The sequence below is a fragment of the Neoarius graeffei genome, chromosome 26, assembly GCF_027579695.1.
Source record: "Neoarius graeffei isolate fNeoGra1 chromosome 26, fNeoGra1.pri, whole genome shotgun sequence".
Taxonomy (NCBI): domain Eukaryota; kingdom Metazoa; phylum Chordata; class Actinopteri; order Siluriformes; family Ariidae; genus Neoarius; species Neoarius graeffei.
The window spans coordinates 24,061,916-24,082,215 of NC_083594.1; the positions used below are offsets into that span (position 1 = coordinate 24,061,916).

A 20,300-nucleotide genomic window follows, 5' to 3' on the forward strand; every position below is an offset into this window, starting at 1 on the left:
ATATTATACTTGGTCATTTATTTATTGAGGAAAATGATCCAATATTACATATCTGTGAGTGGCAAAAGTATGTGAACCTCTAGGATTGGCAGTTAATTTGAAGGTGAAATTAGAGTCAGGTGTTTTCAATCAATGGGATGACAATCAGGTGTGAGTGGGCACCCTGTTTTATTTAAAGAACAGGGCTCTATCAAAGTCTGATCTTCACAACACATGTTTGTGGAAGTGTATCATGGTACGAACAAAGGAGATTTCTGAGGACCTCAGAAAAAGCGTTGTTGATGCTCATCAGGCTGGAAAAGGTTACAAAACCATATCTAAAGAGTTTGGACTCCACCAATCCACAGTCAGACAGATTGTGTACAAATGGAGGAAATTCAAGACCATTGTTACCCTCCCCAGGAGTGGTCGACCAACAAAGATCACTCCAAGAGCAAGGCATGTAATAGTCAGCGAGGTCACAAAGGAGCCCAGGGTAACTTCTAAACAACTGAAGGCCTCTCTCACATTGGCTAATGTTCATGAGTCCACCATCAGGAGAACACTGAACAACAATGGTGTGCATGGCCGGGTTGCAAGGAAAAAGCAATTGCTCTCCAAAAAGAACATTGCTGCTCATTTGCAGTTTGCTAAAGATCACGTGGACAAGCTAGAAGGCTATTGGAAAAATGTTTTGTGGAAGGATGAGACCAAAATAGAATTTTTTGGTTTAAATGAGAAGTGTTATGTTTGGAGAATGGAAAACACTGCATTTCAGCATAAGAACCTTATCCCATCTGTGAAACATGGTGGTGGTAGTATCATGGTTTGGGCCTGTTTTGTTGCATCTGGGCCAGGACAGCTTGCCATCATTGATGGAACAATGAATTCTGAATTATACTGGCAAATTCTAAAGGAAAATGTCAGGACGTCTGTCCATGAACTGAATCTCAAGAGAAGGTGGGTCATGCAGCAAGACAAATTCATTGCCAGTGGAACAACGTTATTTTTTAAATATTATTATTAGCTTATAAGTCTTTAAATAATTTAGCTCCTGCATATGATTCTATTAAGTCCTTATCAACCTAGTCGCAATCTAAGGTCTGCTGGCCAATGCCTCCTGACCATCCCAAGGTCTAATCAAAGGACCTATGGGGACAGGGCATTTTCAGTTGCTGCACCAAAGCTCTGGAATGCCCTGCCCGCCGACATAAAGATAAGCAATTCAATAACATCATTTAAATCAAGAGTTAAGACATTTCTTTTTAAGAAAGCTTTTTTTTATAATTTTAAGTATTGTGATAATCTTTTATTTAATGCTTAAACATAAGATTTTTTTAAAAAACTGTATTATTGTGAAGCGCCAGAGGGCAGATAGCGTACAGTGGGGGGGAATAAAGGATTTAGTCAGCCACCAATTGTGCAAGTTCTCCCACTTAAAAAGATGAGGCCTGTAATTTTCATCATAGGTACACTTCAACTATGAGAAACAGAATGGGGGGAAAGAATTCAGGAAATCACATTGTAGGATTTTTAATGAATTAATTGGTAAATTCCTCTGTAAAATAAGTATTTGGTCACCTACAAACAAGCAAGATTTCTGGCTCTCACAGACCTGCAACAACTTCTTTAAGAGGCTCCTCTGTCCTCCACTCGTTACCTGTATTAATGGCACCTGTTTGAACTCGTTATCAGTATAAAAGACACCTGTCCACAACCTCAAACAGTCACACTCCAAACTCCACTATGGCCAAGACCAAAGAGCTGTCAAAGGACACCAGAAACAAAATTGTAGACCTGCACCAGGCTGGGAAGACTGAATCTGCAATAGGTAAGCAGCTTGGTGTGAAGAAATCAACTGTGGGAGCAATTGTTAGAAAATGGAAGGCATACAAGACCACTGATAATCTCCCTCGATCTGGGGCTCCACGCAAGATCTCACCCCGTGGGGTCAAAATGATCACAAGAACGGTGAGCAAAAATCCCAGAACCACACGGGGGGACCTAGTGAATGACCTGCAGAGAGCTGGGACCAAAGTAATAAAGGCTACCATTAGTAACACACTACGCCGCCAGGGACTCAAATCCTGCAGTGCCAGACGTGTCCCCCTGCTTAAGCCAGTACATGTCCAGGCCCGTCTGAAGTTTGCTAGAGAGCATTTGGATGATCCAGAAGAGGATTGCGAGAATGTCAGATGAAACCAAAATAGAACTTTTTGGTAAAAACTCAACTTGCCGTGTTTTGGAGGAGAAAGAATGCGGAGTTGCATCCAAAGAACACCATACCTACTGTGAAGCATGGGGTGGAAACATCATGCTTTGGGGCTGTTTTTCTGCAAAGGGACCAGGACGACTGATCCGTGTAAAGGAAAGAATGAATGGGGCCATGTATCGTGAGATTTTTGAGTGAAAACCTCCTTCCATCAGCAAGGGCATTGAAGATGAAACATGGCTGGGTCTTTCAGCATGACAATGATCCTAAACACACCGCCCAGGCAACGAAGGAGTGGCTTCGTAAGAAGCATTTCAAGGTCCTGGAGTGGCCTAGCCAGTCTCCAGATCTCAACCCCGTAGAAAATCTTTGGAGGGAGTTGAAAGTCCGTGTTGCCCAGCGACAGCCCCAAAACATCACTGCTCTAGAGGAGATCTGCATGGAGGAATGGGCCAAAATACCAGCAACAGTGTGTGAAAACCTTGTGAAGATTTACAGAAAATGTTTGACCTCTGTCATTGCCAACAAAGGGTATATAACAAAGTATTGAGATGAACTTTTGTTATTGACCAAACACTTATTTTCCACCATAATTTGCAAATAAATTCTTTAAAAATCAGACAATGTGATTTTCTGGATTTTTTCTCATTTTGTATCTCATAGTTGAGGTATACCTATGATGAAAATTACAGGCCTCTCTCATCTTTTTAAGTGAGAGAACTTGCACAATTGGTGACTGACTAAATACTTTTTTGCCCCACTGTATATGGTGCTATAAAAATGCATTATTATTATTATTATTATTATTACAACGACCCTAAGCACACAAGTCGTTCTACCAAAGAATTGTTAAAGAAGAATAAAGTGAATGTTTTGGAATGGCCAAGTCAAAGTCCTGACCTTAATCCAATCGAAATGTTGTGGAAGGATCTGAAGCGAGCAGTTCATGTGAGGAAACCCACCAACATCCCAGAGTTGAAGCTGTTCTGTACGGAGGAATGGGCTAAAATTCCTCCAAGCCGGTGTGCAGGACTGATCAACAGTTACCGGAAATGTTTAGTTGCAGTTATTGCTGCACAAGGGGGTCACACCAGATACTGAAAGCAAAGGTTCACATACTTTTGCCACTCACAGATATGTAATATTGGATCATTTTCCTCAATAAATAAATGACCAAGTATAATATTTTTGTCTCATTTGTTTAACTGGGTTCTCTTTATCTACTTTTAGGACTTGTGTGAAAATCTGATGTTGTTTTAGGTCATATTTATGCAGAAATATAGAAAATTCTAAAGGGTTCACAAACTTTCAAGCACCACTGTACCTCCAACAAGTAACATATCCGGATTTGCATCAAAATCTAATCAGTTGTTCCTTGGCCCATGGTCCACCTTTCCTCAAAATTTAATCAAAATCTGTTCACTACTTTTTGAGTTATGTTGGGAACAGACAGAAAAACTCCTGGATCCACATACAGTCCATATCCTGATTTGCACCAAAATCTAATCAATTGTTCCTTGGCCCATGGCTCACCTTTCATCCAAATTTCCTCAAAATCCGTTCACTACTTTTTGAGTTATGTCAGGAACAATGTTGGTGGAGGTAATCAAGTGCACCTCACTAAGGATTCCCTTCTAGGCATATTAGAGATGACAGATGCCATTTGTGTGGAAATGTTATAGTTTGTTATTAGTCCTAATTTGGACAATATTAAACCCATAATATAATGTCTCATAATTGTATAGGATGAATTTATCACAGGCGGCACGGTGGTGTAGTGGTTAGCGCTGTCGCCTCACAGCAAGAAGGTCCTGGGTTCGAGCCCCGGGGCCGGCGAGGGCCTTTCTGTGCGGAGTTTGCATGTTCTCCCCGTGTCCGTGTGGGTTTCCTCCGGGTGCTCCGGTTTCCCCCACAGTCCAAAGACATGCAGGTTAGGTTAACTGGTGACTCTAAATTGACCGTAGGTGTGAATGTGAGTGTGAATGGTTGTCTGTGTCTATGTGTCAGCCCTGTGATGACCTGGCGACTTGTCCAGGGTGTACCCCGCCTTTCGCCCGTAGTCAGCTGGGATAGGCTCCAGCTTGCCTGCGACCCTGTAGAAGGATAAAGCGGCTAGAGATAATGTGATGTGTGTGATGTGATGTGAATTTATCACATCTGAGGTGAGATACTGTCAGTGTCTGGATAAGGAAAAGTCCACCCTGAAACAATTTTGGTATGTTTAAGTTGAAATATTTATGCTGTGTTTAGTTTGTTCATCATTTGTTTGTTACTGTATTATTATTATTATTAATTTATTTATTAATTTATTTATTTTTTAATTTCCATGACATTGCTAGCACAGCTATAACAGTGTTTAATAGGAGGAAAAAGTTCAAGTGTAAGAGTTAATAGTAAAGTTTTGCTGTTATGCTGGGCTCAGATGACCCAGTATTTTTGTCTTTCATGATTGTCACCATGTCACATTAGGCAATCGTAGTGCTTTAAATTCCTACCAGGAGGAGGGTCAAGGAATTGTCAATCATGGTTACAGAAGGAACATGTTGTAGGAGTTGTCAGACTAGATGAGAAAATACAAAAAATTCTGACATGCTAGACTTTTTGTCTCATGATACTTATAAAGTTTTAGATGCAAGTATGCAAGCCCTCAGTAAATCCATCAAGGTCAAGCTTCTACGGACACTTGTATGGCCTATAGTGACACACAGTGCTGAAAGCTGGACCCTCCACAAGGATGACATCAGGCAGATCCAAGCTTTCGAGATGCTCAGGTACTGTCATATCCTGAGAGTGAGTGAGCTGGACAGAAGACTGCACTAATGAGTCAATAGTTGCGGAGCTGAACACCCCCTGCCAACTCCTCCAGGATATAGTGACATGAAAGCTTCGGTACTTTGGGGATGTAACTCGGGCAGGAAAGCTATCCGCTGTTATTCTGGAAAGGCTGGTAGAGGGGAAGTGATCCAGGGGTAGGCAATAGAGAAGATGGCCAGATGACGTCAGAGAGTGGATGGGTCTGTCTGGTGCTCAGTGTTCTGCTCTGGCCCTCAACAGGTCCAGATAGAGAGAAATTTGCAGAACAGCTTCCTGGATTGCCAATTCTCAACTATGAAGATAGCATCAGACAGACAGACATGTACAAATTTGTTCAAGGTGGATTTTTCTCTTTTAAATGGTTTCCATTAAGGTCAGGAAATTGTGTACATGACAATTGTCCAGTGATGCATCTATAACACAATTCCCGGTTTTAATAACACATATTGACAACTAAGTGCAATGTGGAGACATTGGTGGATAAAGTCATGTTTGATTTTTGTCTGGAGCAGATGAGCATTGAAGCATGAAGCGGCTGTACGTCGGTGGCCTGGGCCACACGATATCTCAGAAAGATCTCCGAGATCGATTTGGGAAGTTTGGTGAGGTGTCTGATGTGGAGATAATAACACGGAAGGATGAACACGGTGAGCTGAATTTAAATGAAGCATTTTAGTGCATAACATTTATTTAATATTGAAATGTATTGATTTTGTAAAAGTCCTTTTGGCAATTTTTTTTGTTTGCAGGATCTCCTCTGAAGACCTTTGGTTATGTGAATATAAATATTACTGATTCCGACTACAAAAGATGTACGTATGCTAAATTTAATTGATGCACTAATTCAGGATGTAGTTCATACATGGTTTTCCTTGTTACCCCAAACATAGTTCATCAACCAAGACATGTATGTAATTTGTTTGTGTGTGGGGTTTTTTTTTTCCCCCAAGATTTGCTGCTAGTTCCTAGCAAGTAAAGGATGCATAATGCTGCCAGTTTAGTGTCGGGCAAATTCATCTCATCTCATTATCTCTAGCCGTTTTATCCTGTTCTACAGGGTCGCAGGCAAGCTGGAGCCTATCCCAGCTGACTATGGGCGAAAGGCGGGGTACACCCTGGACAAGTCGCCAGGTCATCACAGGGCTGACACATAGACACAGACAACCATTCACACTCGCATTCACACCTACGGTCAATTTAGAGTCACCAGTTAACCTAACCTGCATGTCTTTGGACTGTGGGGGAAACCGGAGCACCCGGAGGAAACCCACGCGGACACGGGGAGAACATGCAAACTCCGCACAGAAAGGCCCTCACCGGCCACAGGGCTCAAACCCGGACTTTCTTGCTGTGAGGCGACAGCGTTAAACACTACACCACCGTGCCGCCCGTCGGGCAAATTGATTGGCTAAATCATCACAAACACTCCTTAAACTGCATCTCAATTAGACCTACTTATGTGGTTTCTGGCACCAGAATGGTCTCACTGTTGTATATAAAATGGACAATTGAAGAACTAAAAGAGTAATAGCACTAGCAGATATCTTAAAGCCAGAACTTTCTTCCTCCATCAGACTTGAGGAGGCTGTGTGGCTCAAATTATACTGTATTTATAGCATTAATATTTTAAAATAGCTTTTAATATTTTTAAAAGGCACAATGTTCCATAACATTGCAGATTTTGGTACAGGTGCGATTACTGAGACTAATGGCCCATGCCTTTTGAGGCGTGTGTGTGTGATAGACATGCAGTGTTTACAATCCTAAACTGGAGCCTATAAGCTTTTCCTTACTTGTCGGCTTGTTAGATTGACCTCATAGCTCCAGTACAAAACTTCAGGCACTTCAAACTTGGCCCTCATGCAACACTACAAGGTAACCATAACACTCTTACTTGTTTTAGTAGGTTGTGGCAAACTAATTAGTTTAGTTTGCTACCTAGATTTTGATTTATTATTAGTCTTGGTAATAAAAGATTGGTTTTACTCTGGCATGAGGAGGTTGTTTGCCTTCACTGTTGTTTTGGAAGCCGAAAGTTGAGAGAATTTGAGCTGCTTGTGTGACTTGACTATATGCAGTCACAGGTACTGTTATGGATGTTCAACTCATTAAATGTAACTCAAAACAGACAAAAAGCATGTCGTTCATTAATAAATGAACATTTCTAATCATTGGCAAATCGCTGTCGTATATAGAGGATATTACACGGTTGCGTGAAGATATGAAGTTTATCTTCATGTGGTGAACGTATTCACGAGTGAGTGAAGCAAACAAGTGAAATATTTTTCAACACAAAGATAAACTTTACATCTTCATGCCACCATGTAATGTTCTTTATATTATATAGACACCTCTAGAAAAAATACGCAAGTTAATCTAAAGAATTTTAATTTTGAACCGGTTTGCCATTTTGACAACGCTTGTCAAGTCAGCGGGAAAACAGTGGGAGTGACATCATCGGAGTGAAATATCGGGAAATATGTCCCTCAGATCCGTGATGCATTTCATATGAAAAATGAGGTTTTTCAACACAAGAAGATAAACGTCATATCTTCAAGCCAACGTGTGATTTTCTTTTTATTATATAGACACATTCGCAAACAAAGTACCCACATTTATCAAAACAATTCATCGATTTCCTCATAATTGAGGATATTGAAAAATATGTCTCAGCTGTAGTTCTCAATGTCCCAGATGTAGCTCGTATGATAAATACGAGTGGCATATTTCCCAGTAAAACACTCGTGTCTGTGTAATATAAAAAAAATATTACAGTTCAAAGTATACTGTTATCGGACAATAATCCACTTAATTGTAGATTATTGTTCTATGACAGTATAGTCTGAACTGTTATATTCCTCTTGTTTTTCCTGTTATATTCCTTATTATATTACTGTTATAGGACAATAATCCACTTAAATGTAGTGCGGCACAGTGGTGTAGTGGTTAGCACTGTTGTCTCACAGCAAGAAGGTTATCGGTTCGAAGCTCACGGCTGACGGGCCTTTTGTGTGGAGTTTGCATGTTCTCCCCATGTCTGTGTGGGTTTCCTCTGGGTGCTCTGGTTTCACTGACAGTTCAGAGACATGCAGATTTAGTAAAAATACCCAGCCAGTGGGGTTGGACAAGCCAGTGCATACTTGGTGCTGGTCCCAAGCCCAAATAGATTGGGGAGGGTTGTGTCAGGAGAGGCATCCGGTGTAAAAATCAAATCTGCGGATCATAAATTGGGAAGGATGAGCCGCTGTGACAACCTCTAACGGCAGCAGCCGAAAGAACAATAATCCATTTAAATGTAGTGACAGTAGCTTTTCCGATAACAGCCACAGTCCATCCTGTTTAATTCCTTATTAAGATCTTTTTTCACTCTAACCTCTCTGTTTTTCTCACTCATCTCTAATCTTAAAACCTGATTGGTTGGGAGATGATGCCAGAGTGCTCTCAAGCACTTGTAGTTTTCTGAAAAGTTTTAAATTTTCAACTTGGGAAGTGCTCTTGTAACCAAAAACACAAACACCAGCACTTTTTAAAAGCATCTGCCTCATGCCTGCTTTACACCCACTTCCCACAGGATTATGTGTAAAATGAGCGCTGGAGGTTGAGGAGAAACACCCAGTGTGAAAGCAGCCTAAAGAATCCAAGTCAGACACCAAACAAGATCGACTGTGTTTAACTTAAGGAGACGATTTTGTATAATTTTTGGCACCCTGTTCTTTTAGCTAAATTTCCATATGATGAAAAATGATCGTATTGCAAAATAGGTGACGTTTTCTGTCTTTATATGCAGGCATCACGGTGTTGAACAAATCCAAATGGAAAGGTGGAACATTACAAATCGAATTGGCAAAGGAAAGCTTCTTACACAGGTAATTTTTGTGTTCATAGTTTAAAATTTGCACGTGCCATGCATACATGCATAATAATTATTTTTCTCTGTGTGATTTATTGATTCGTTTACTTACTTAACTGTTTACTTATTTCGCTAATGTTTACGTATTTAATTGTATATGTATTTTTTTTTACGTTCGTTTTTTTTATATACAGTACGAGTCAAAAGCTTGGACACACCTTTATTTTTATGAATTAAAAGACACTTCATGTCTTAAAGTAATGACCCATGTCTTTTCTCTTTACTTAGTTGAGCGGTTCTTGGCCTAATATGGATTACTGCAGTTGTCAAACAGGGCTATTTCTTCTTCGTTTTGATCCTCTAAGCTCCTTGTGGAGCATAAGGCGAGGCACAGATTTTTCCACCTTGGTCTGTCCATGGCAGCACTTTCTGCTTCCTTCCAACCCTGCCACCCTATTCCATTTTAAATAGGGCTATTTACTGTTTTTACTATTTACTGTTTGATCTCAGATGCATTAAGAAGGCAAGAACTAGTTCACTAATTAACTTTTGAGAAGGCACAAAAGTTTATTAACTGAAAAGCATTCCAGGTGACTACCTCATGAAGCTACAGTGGGGCAAAAAAGTATTTAGTCAGTCACCAGTTGTGCAAGTTCTCCCACTTAAAAAGATGAGAGAGGCCTGTAATTTTCATCATAGGTATACCTCAACTATGAGAGACAAAATGAGAAAAAAAATCCAGAAAATCACATTGTCTGATTTTTAAAGAATTTAATTGCAAATTATGGTGGAAATAAGTATTTAGTCAATAACAAAAGTTCATCTCAATACTATGTTATATACCCTTTGTTGGCAATGACAGAGGTCAAACGTTTTCTGTAAGTCTTCACAAGGTTTTCACACACTGTTGCTGGTATTTTGGCCCATTCCTCCATGCAGATCTCCTCTAGAGCAGCGATGTTTTGGGGCTGTCGCTGGGCAACACGGACTTTCAACTCCCTCCAAAGATTTTCTATGGGGTTGAGATCTGGAGACTGGCTAGGCCACTCCAGGACCTTGAAATGCTTCTTACGAAGCCACTCCTTCGTTGCCCGGGTGGTGTGTTTGGGATCATTGTGGTGCTGAAAGACCCAGCCACGTTTCATCTTCAATGCCCTTGCTGATGGAAGGAGGTTTTCACTCAAAATCTCACGATACATGGCCCCATTCATTCTTTCCTTTACATGGATCAGTCATCCTGGTCCCTTTGCAGAAAAACAGCCCCAAAGCATGATGTTTCCACCCCCATGCTTCACAGTAGGTATGGTGTTCTTTGGATGCAACTCAGCATTCTTTCTCCTCCAAACACAACAAATTGAGTTTTTACCAAAAAGTTCTATTTTGGTTTCATCTGACCATATGACATTCTCCCAATCCTCTTCTGGATCATCCAAATGCTCTCTAGCAAACTTCAGATGGGCCTGGACATGTACTGGCTTAAGCAGGGGGACATGTCTGGCACTGCAGGATTTGAGTCCCTGGTGGCGTAGTGCATTACTGATGGTAGCCTTTGTTACTTTGGTCCCAGCTCTCTGCAGGTCATTCACTAGGTCCCCCCGTGTGGTTCTGGGATTTTTGCTCACTGTTCTTGTGATCATTTTGACCCCATGGGGTGAGATCTTGTGTGGAGCCCCAGATCGAGGGAGATTATCAGTGGTCTTGTATGTCTTCCATTTTCTAATAATTGCTCCCACAGTTGATTTCTTCACACCAAGCTGCTTACCTATTGCAGATTCAGTCTTCCCAGCCTGGTGCAGGTCTACAATTTTGTTTCTGGTGTCCTTTGACAGCTCTTTGGTCTTGGCCATAGTGGAGTTTGGAGTGTGACTGTTTGAGGTTGTGGACAGGTGTCTTTTATTCTGATAACGAGTTCAAACAGGTGCCATTAATGCAGGTAATGAGTGGAGGACAGAGGAGCCTCTTAAAGAAGTTGTTGCAGGTCTGTGAGAGCCAGAAATCTTGCTTGTTTGTAGGTGACCAAATACTTATTTTACCGAGGAATTTACCAATTAATTCATTAAAAATTCTACAATGTGATTTCCTGGATTCTTTCCCCCCATTCTGTCTCTCATAGTTGAAGTGTACCTATGATGAAAATTACAGGCCTCTCTCATCTTTTTAAGTGAGAGAACTTGCACAATTGGTGGCTGACTAAATACTTTTTTGCCCCACTGTAGTTAAGATGATGTCAGTAGTGTGCAAAGCGTCAAGGTAAATGGTGGCTACTTTTAAGAATCTAAAATACCAAACATATTGGGGTTTTTTTGTTTAAAAACACCTTTCTTGTTTACCACATAATTCCATATATGTTCTATATGCTATTTCATAGATAAAATAGTCAAAATAAAGAAAGACCATTGAATTAGGTGTGTCCAAACTTTTGACAGGTGTGTATGTGTGTTTTATATAAATATTTATTACGGTTGGTTTGGTATGGTACCTGGCATGGTAGAATGGTAACAGTACTAGTGTGGTACCAATGTAATAAATAAATACTCATATAAACCTATTAAATTAATAAACATCAGAAGTTGTATTGTTTAAATACTGTGTTAAACGAGTGAAAACATTGACTTCCTGCTTCTGTCTCTGTGAGTAACAGGTGTAGAAAGAAGGATTTATAAGTAGACTAATTTTACAAACATCTGACTAAGGTTATTTCTAAAACCTCATTATTATTTTATTCATGAATCCATTAAGGAGTAGACTGCTAAATAGGGTAAGGCTACATCTACACTAATACAGTGTGGGGAAATAAGGCCGGACCTGCGGACATTGACCGGTAATTTTCGCATTTGTCCGTCTGTATTTCAAAAGCATCAAACCAGATGGCCCATGAAAAATTGTAAAGATATTGATCTGATCTACTTCCAGTTTTCTTCCAAATATTAGACTGGGCGAATACATTGTCATGACACGGCTTGTGAAACGGGGGTCCCCATGGGCGCCACTTTTAAAAATTCATAACTCGGCCACTGATGGTCCTAGCCCCACCAAAATTTACAGACGCATCACTGTCCCCAAGCCCTTTCTAACTAGCACAGACACGGCCTGCTACGACCCTGCCTCAGCCTGTTATTCACCCCCGAAACCCCTGCGCAAGCGCTGCTCGCCGAAAACTTTATTATGAGCCCTGGCTTGAGCCAGCCTTTAAAAGTTCATAACTCGGCCAGCAAAGGCTCTAGCCTCACCAAAATTTACAGCCACGTTCCTCTCCCTGAGACCTTTCGAATCAGCCCAAGCTCGGCCTGATCTGACATCAGAAGCCAACGCAGATCGCGCAAAGATTTAGCACAAGTCCTAGCTCCAGCCGTTCACGCGGGCGAGGATTTAAAATTTCATAACTCAGCCACTGAAGGTCCTAGCTCTGCCAAGATTTACAGGCACCTCCCTTTCTCTGAGTGGTACACTAAATAAGACAATAATACACTCAGTATTCACTATTGTTTTTATTGCACGATCCATTTAAACTAGTGTTTTAAGGTTGACAGTATCTGATTGAGCCAGTTGGTTGATTAAGAGTTCAGTTTACATGAAACTTTGCAGTACAGTATTGTTAAATGCCAAACTGCCAATCAGTGGTTATGATGTTGTTGTTATTATGTGCCTTTTTTTCCATTCATAAGAAGAATGACAGTCATATGCTTTGTAAGATACTTTAAGTGTTTTTATTTTCTTCTATTTTCTAAGTTCTGGCCAAGCAGATTTTAGTCTGAATGCCAAATTATATGACCATGTCTAGTTTTGAGTCATTTTGTTAAAGTTACTTGGAATCTCGTACTTAAAATTTTAACTCCATTATGTAAGAGTAGTTGTACTGGTAATTACTAAATTTCTTATAGACTTATTCTAAACGTAGTATAAACAATAATCATTGTTGACGTAATGTTTCATGAGTGTTATTATCGTACCTATATATGAGTACCAGTAAGTTGTAACCAACTGGAACATCCTTGCCCCCCCCCCCCCCCCCCTTTTTTCTAGACATGGAACTGACCTGTGTGTGCTACTGTTTTCTTGGGTATAACTTTTAAGCATGTTTTTCTTGAATCTTCTGACATTTTCTTGTACATTATATTCAATATTCAATTTGTAGTGTAATTTAGCAACTACTGTCTAGTGTAATTTGGCCTTTTGAAGATCACAAAAATGTGCCTGGAAATAGCTTAGAAGCCAACTCCAGGCATCTAAAACCCTTCAGCTTCCTGGCCTTTGGCCCGTCATTCGGACAGGCTGAAATTTGGATGGACAGACAACGTTTCGGACTTGTTTGTCTGGTGACGGTCTGCTTAAAATTCCTTATTTCCCACACTGCTAATACGTTTTAGTTTTTAACCAAAAACAATTTCTGTCCAGACGAGCGTTTTAGCTCCATATGAGCAATAATGTCCATCTATACTAACGCTTCTGAAAACGCGTATCACATGACCATTCATGTACATCGGGCATGCGTGTGCTGGTATAAACAGCTGATGCCATTTGTTTTCTTCTGGGAAAAGCTCACATGATAGGAGTGTGACAAATCAGGGAAGGATACATCGTGACTGATGAGACCCAGTCAGGAAGATAGCGTGGGTGTCTGCATCATCGCTTCCAAACATCTCCGTGTTCGCCTGTTTACACTAAAACATTACCTGGAGTTTTCAGATTAAAACGAGGCCAGCAGCATTTCCAAAAGTCTCTATTTTTAAGGGCTCAAAAACTCTGGAATAGTGTGAACTCCAGGTGTAAACATAGTAAAACTGATGTGTTTTAAAATTTATTAATGTGGGGGCGTCATGGCTCAGGTGGCTAAGGCGCCATACCATAAATCCGGGGACCCGGGTTCGATTCCAACCCGAGGTCATTTCCCGATCCCTCCCCGTCTCTCTCTCCCACTCATTTCCTGTCCTGTCTCTATACTGTCCTATCCAATAAAGGTGAAAAAAGCCCAAAAAAATATCTTTAAAAAAAAAAAATTTATTAATGTGGACGTAGCCTAAGAAGATAAACGGTAGCCTTAGCGCTATCATCATGCTGTCTGGCTGCCAGCTCACCCCATGTAACGTTAGATCAGGTAAACTCGTTACAAACAAGCAAGTCTGTTTGCTAGATTCAGAACGGGAAATATTGTGAATAAGCTCACCAGGGATAAATTTCAGTACCTATCATTTAGACAGTCTTATTTTCAGTTTATTTGTGATCATCATGCACACCTTCCATTCCTGGAATTCTTTGTACGAATTGGGATGTACGTGCATCTAATGTTTCCTCAGGTTAGATGTATTGTCTTCTCCTGCCACACAACTTGAGGCACCATTTACACACAGGTGTAGAAAAGGACTCCACCTCTCCACTGTCACTTGCCTTAAAAGCAAAATATCTCCATATCTCACTCAGAGAGCCTTGTTTCTCAACAAGTTTCAGTAATCTAATGTTCCTAGATTGTTCAGCAGTTACCAAATGCATAGCGTCGTCCCAAACTTAGCTAGATAACTTGAGGCGGTGTGGCAGGTCACTAGTCAGAGGAAGAGTTCTTCCACTGTTCATGTTAGATTTATGTCACACCCACAAGCTGCCAGTTTAGTGTTAAAGTGCATATCACGGGTAAATTCAGGAGCAAGATCAATGTAATTCTCCTATTTTATATTGAACTTTGGTCAAATATCTGTCACATTTTGCATTTTGTGTAATTTTTTTACCTTGCGCAATACCAGAAAAATTCAGTTGAAATCAAGCCATTTGAGGCGAATTGGTCCGCCTCTGAAAAAACTTGGCATTTGGATTTCCCGGCAAACATTGATTTTCGTGACGTCGCGTGCGGGATGCCTCCTTCTGAATCCTACGTCAGCGCTGGTTTGTTTATGAGAAAACGACTGTATTATTTACATCTCTGGTGTTGTCTCCATCGTCTTCACTACTTGAATCATCATCACATCCAAACAGATGAAGCCCCAATTCTGACATCTCATTATATGCTTCATCCAAAGGTGAAGTAACATTGCGCTCAGGTGACAATTCCATATTTCAATGCAAAATCGCTAGCTGCTAAACTTGGTCTACACAGGCTGTGCACTGAAACTGTGCAAGCTCTTGCAGCCTGCTGGCGCTTCCGCAGGTGACGTCACGAATCTGGCTCAAGATTCCCTTGGGATTTTTCCAGATGTGTTTTGTTTTTTCTGCTGTAGACAGATGGCCTTGTGCAAAATTACCTTTCTGGATGAGTGTGTAAAGGGACATACTTTCATATAGAAAAAAACGAAATTGGTCCAGGATATGCACTTTAAAGGGTGGGCGAAAGAGTGAACTCTTACAAGCACATTTCAAAGTGTAGTGAAAAAAGCTTTGAAATACAGCAAGGTTAACTAGCAAAATTTGTGAAATGATTACTGTTTAAATGTCAAATTTACTGGTAACTGGAGCAATCCTTATACAGTATATCCTGGAATCTTTTATAAAATCTGTTCCAGACTTGCAGAGGAGAGGCAGCAAGCAGCTGAGAAGATTCAACCACCAAGGATTGATGCAAAAGAAAAAATTCTGAAGTCCTTCAAGGCAGCTGGTGTAGAGAACTTCCATATGAAAGCAGCTGTTCCAGGAACTGAGATCCCAGGACATAAGGTTCATCTTTGCAGTATATCTCTATCCAAACATAGATCCAAATGAGTAGGTCCATTAATAAGTTCCTCAGAGCAGTCATCTCCTGTGAGTTGTCATGTTCTCTCTCTCTCTCTCTCTCTCTCTCTCACATATATTTATTATCATTATTTTTTTAAACTCTTTCAGCTTTGTACGTTATTGTGTGATTTTTTGCACCTACCTGCAACTTGGCTCCTAACACAAGCTCATTCAAATAAGCCCAAACTCTCAAGCAGTTTACAGTGTCCTGAAAAGAATCGGTGGGAATCGGGGGGAAAAAGCTTCCACAACCTAACCAAAGTACCTGAGAGAGTCACTAAAATCCAAAACAACCAGTATGAGACCTGAAAATTCACATGGAATAAAAGTCCACATTTATATTATATTTGACAATTATTTGTTGAAAGCGAAGTGAATTTCGGTGAATAATAAGCAAGACATAGTCGAGGTTATTATTCATTGATATTCACTGAGCCTGAGGCGGATAATTGTTTTAGTGTAAATACACCAGTGATTTTAAAAAAAAATCATATTTAAAAAATAATTTATTTCAAGCTGTAAAAGCAGCATGCAAATGTTATAAAGGCGCAGCACAGACTTGTCACTTATCGATGCCGACTCGCATAAAATACTTTTTGTTTTGAAATAAATAAAATAAATCACAATTCCACCTTACCTCTTACCTTTGAATAGTTTTAGACCAAACTTCATAGCATCTTTAGTGCTTTTAGGAATCAGGGGGGTGTTTGTTTTTTTGTTTTGTTTTTTTTCCTTGGCATAATTTTATAATTTTTCCTCACTTACGGTGACGAAGCGATTAGCAGCCATTTTGCCTTTCAATTTTGATTCTTGCAACACATTTTAAAAAGAAAGAAAAGGTTGGGACAGTAAAGCATTTACTGCTTTGTAATGTTGCTATTCCTTCTCACAACATTTAAAATATGTTTAAGGATTGAAGACACCAAGTGATGAAATGTTTCAGGTCTTTTGTCACATTCTTCCTGCAAACAAGTCTTAGTGTGCAACAGTACGGGGTTGTCATTTTATTTTTCATTTCAAAATTCGCGCCCCATTCTTTATCAGGGACAGAGGGAACAGGCACCCTCTTGTTCCATAGCCATGACTTTGTAATATGTGCAGAATGTGGTTTTGCATTGTCTTCTTGATATATCCTTGGAAAAGATGTCGTCTTGAAGGCAGCATATGTTGTATCACAGAAATGTAAGTTACGTTTGCTAAAGGCACTTGACACAGCCCCATACCATGACATGCCCTGGATTTTGGACTTGTTTCTGGTAGCAGTCGGGATGGTACCTTTTGTCTTTGATCCGGAGCACACAGCATCCATTTCTTACAAAAAAGACGTGGAATACTGATTTGTTTGACAACAATACACATTTCCACTGTGTGATGGTCCATCCCAGATACCTCAGAGCCCAAAGAAGTCAATGGTGCTTCTGGACACAGTTAATATAAGGCTTCTTTTTGCACAGTAAAGTTTTAACTGGCATTTGTGTCTGTAGCTCTGTATTTTCCTGCTTGACAAAGGCTTGTTAAAGTAATCCTAAGCCCATGTGGTTATATCAGCTATAGATGAAGGACATTTCTTGATGCAGTGCAGTCTGAGGGATCAGAGATCATGGGTGTTCAGCTTAGGCTTGCGCCCTTGTCTTTTACGCAATGAAATTCCTCCAGATTCCTTGAATCATTGAATATTACACACTGTAGAGAGTGGGAATATCCAAATCCCTTCACATCTTTCTTTGAGGAACATTGTTTTTAAACATTTCAGTACTTTTCTCATGCATTTGTTGGCAAACTGGAGATCCTTGGCCCATCTTTGCTCCTCAAAGGCTAGGCCTTTCCTGGGTACTGATTTTGTACCAAATCATGATCACCTGTTTTCACATCACATCAGTATTTAATTGTTTTACCTCATTTACGTGCCCTAAATTGCCCCCATCCCAACTTTGTTTTTTGAATGTGTTGCAGGCCTGAAATGCAAGAACGGATGTATATTAACAAATGAAATGAAGTTAACCAGACAAGATATGAAATATCTTGGGTCTATACTGTCTGGATTGAAATACAAGTCAAAGTAAATTTAGAAATGACTGCTTTTTTTTAAATTTGCATTTTCCATACGGTCCCAGCTTTTTCTGATTTGGGGTTGTACTTTTAGTGCTGCTGTTTATTGTTGAAGCCTTAGAAAACCAAACAATGACTCTGGGATGAGCTCAGTGTCTTGTGGCTTCTTAATGAAAGCACAATGTTTCACGTTAGAATTGTTTCTGCTGTAAGTAACCTCCTTTATTCTTATCTTTGTCCTCTGTCTCTAGAATTGGGTGGTGAGCAAATTTGGAAGAGTCCTTCCTGTTGTTCATCTGAAATGTCAAAGCAAAAACAAGATATCCTTTTCATTTATACCTGTTCCCATAGCAATTGCCACATTGTGGCCAATTGGAATCTTCCATTTCAGTATAGACTTTTTCATGATAAACAGCATGTCTCATAATGTTTAGCTTTGCTAACACAGTGCAAGCAAAAAAAGTAGTGATGTGAAAAACATCTGTGGAAAAACTAGGGTTACAATGATATTTTTATTTCATGTGTACATTTATAAGACAAATACATTTCTGTATATTTCATGTTTACATTTCTGTATCTTCATAGGAACAATAGCTTTCAACATTTCGATATTTGTTATCATAAGAGTGGAGTTGGTCACATGGTTCTGATTGGGTTGAAACAAGGCTCTGGCCCCTCTTCATTAAGGATCATTAATTCAGTCATTTCATACAAGTCATACTAGTTGATTTGTCTTAACTGATCTTCAAGTCCTCAAGTATGATCCATCGAAGCACTGCCACAATATCAAGAAACTTGAGACCGAGGACGGCTTCACTCCAGTGTCCAAACTGACATGGCACATAGACAGCGGGGATGACGAGATCAGCAGGAGAAGACGAGGCGAGTTCCCACCACAGAAAAAACGACCCATGAAAACTAAAAAAAGTTGGGACCCAAGCACTATTCCATATTCTGCAACTGCTCCTGAGAGGGGGATGATGGTGCAGAACAGAGATAGTGCCCCACATTGGCTGCAAAGTCGTAAGCCTCCAGTGTGCGTGTTAGACAGTGATGCTGACTCGGAGGATGAACTTCGAATGCTAGTAGCGCAAGAGCTTTCACGAAGCCATAAAGTAGTCACCACAGAAGACGAAGGAAACCTCGAAGTAGTGGGGGATGATTTTGTTGTGAAATCCAACATGTTCTGGGGTGGAGGGGAAAGTGACTTCATTGCACAATTTGGTTCAAAACCTCCAGAGAACGATGAGGAATACAACTCGTCTGACACAGATGAAATATTGGCTTGGAACAAAAATTCAGGCAAAGCAGAGAATCCAGCAGATATTGGAACAGGCAATAATAAATCACCTGTAAAGTCCAAGAAGACTGATGGGAAGAAGCTTGCAAACGAAAACACTCAGATGCCTACTGAATTGGAGTCTGTTAATGACGCTGAATCATTGAGTGAAAGCATTGATTCTGATTATGAAGCCATGATAGGTAACTGCCACAAGTTGGAACTGTCACTAGCAGATTTGGAGGCTCTTGTTAAAAATACGGAGGATGAAGAAAGTGACGATGACGCAAAGGCAGGACCAAGGAAAATGGCCAAACTATCTTCTGTACATGAAACAGGGCATCAGAGAGTGCAGTCAAAAAAGAGCGACATAAACCCTGAGGACATTTTAGCATCTCTCTTCGGACCAGATGACAAAAAGGTGAAAAAGAAAAACATCAAGAAGTCGTGTCTTCCTGCCTTTGTTGGGACAAAGGAACTTTTTGGTAGCACTGCCATACCCACTGGACTTAAGAGAGCGGCTGAAAAAGTGAACTGTGAATTTAGTGAGGAACCTAAAAGACTAAGACCAGGCTTGAAAACACCAGAAGATGAAGAGTCATCAAGTGAACAGGTACCTACACCAAACGAGAAGAACACCAAAGTCTACACGGATTCTTCCAGTGATGAAATGGAAATTACTCAAGAACCAAAGCAGCTAATTTCTAAACAAAGTTCTTCTCTAAAAGTACATGAGAGGAAACATTCTGTGCCTAAACATCCAACAACTTTACCCCAGACTACACACTCACCCAGGAACAGTTCATCCAGTGATGAAGAGGAGGAAGAACAAATCATCCCTTTTGAAACCAAAACCATTAAGGGACATGAAAGATCTGCTTCTGATAGCAGCAGGTCCACTGAAGAATCGGAGACGAGCAGTGATGAAGAGGAGGAGAAAAATAATCAACCAGAAGCATCCTTAAAGCCTAGTTCTAAACAGGTTAATGAAAATACAGCTTCAGGTCCAAAATCATTTCAGAAGTCTGTTTTAGACCCAGTGAAGCAGCAGCAGGCCAATCAGAAGCGTCTCGCTGCTGTGGAACAGAGGCAGAAAGAGTCCGAGCAACAGAAGATGCTCATACAGAGTGCTCTCTCGAAAGTGGTGAGTAATCAGTGTACACATTGGGCTTCATTTATCAAACCAAATATGAAGAATCGATTTGGGAATCATTCAAAAGAACAAGAAATTTTGTATTCATGAAAAGTTTGGAAAAAATTGTCTTCAGAAAGCTCCTAAATTTGTGTAAATATATTTATAAGGAGACTCACTCTTTTGAACCTCAATTGAACATTATATAACAGTTGTATAATTGTTGATGACTTACTACAGTTTTAGGCTCACTCACTCATTTCTTCCAGCTTGTCCCACTTACTGTGTG

At 40.2% G+C, this 20,300-nt stretch overlaps 1 protein-coding gene across 1 annotated transcript in view; it reads left to right on the plus strand.

Moving 5' to 3' along the window:
• The window catches only part of nol8 (nucleolar protein 8), a 41,883-nt gene that overhangs the window by 738 nt on the left and 20,845 nt on the right, over positions 1-20,300 (plus strand). Inside the window, exons 2-7 of the mRNA XM_060910832.1 lie at positions 5,518-5,652; positions 5,755-5,817; positions 8,793-8,871; positions 15,344-15,494; positions 17,852-17,920; positions 18,350-20,023. Of these exons, the coding sequence (XP_060766815.1) occupies positions 5,532-5,652; positions 5,755-5,817; positions 8,793-8,871; positions 15,344-15,494; positions 17,852-17,920; positions 18,350-20,023 (2,157 nt within the window). The 5' untranslated portion in view covers positions 5,518-5,531. The remainder of the gene's footprint in view (positions 1-5,517; positions 5,653-5,754; positions 5,818-8,792; positions 8,872-15,343; positions 15,495-17,851; positions 17,921-18,349; positions 20,024-20,300) is intronic.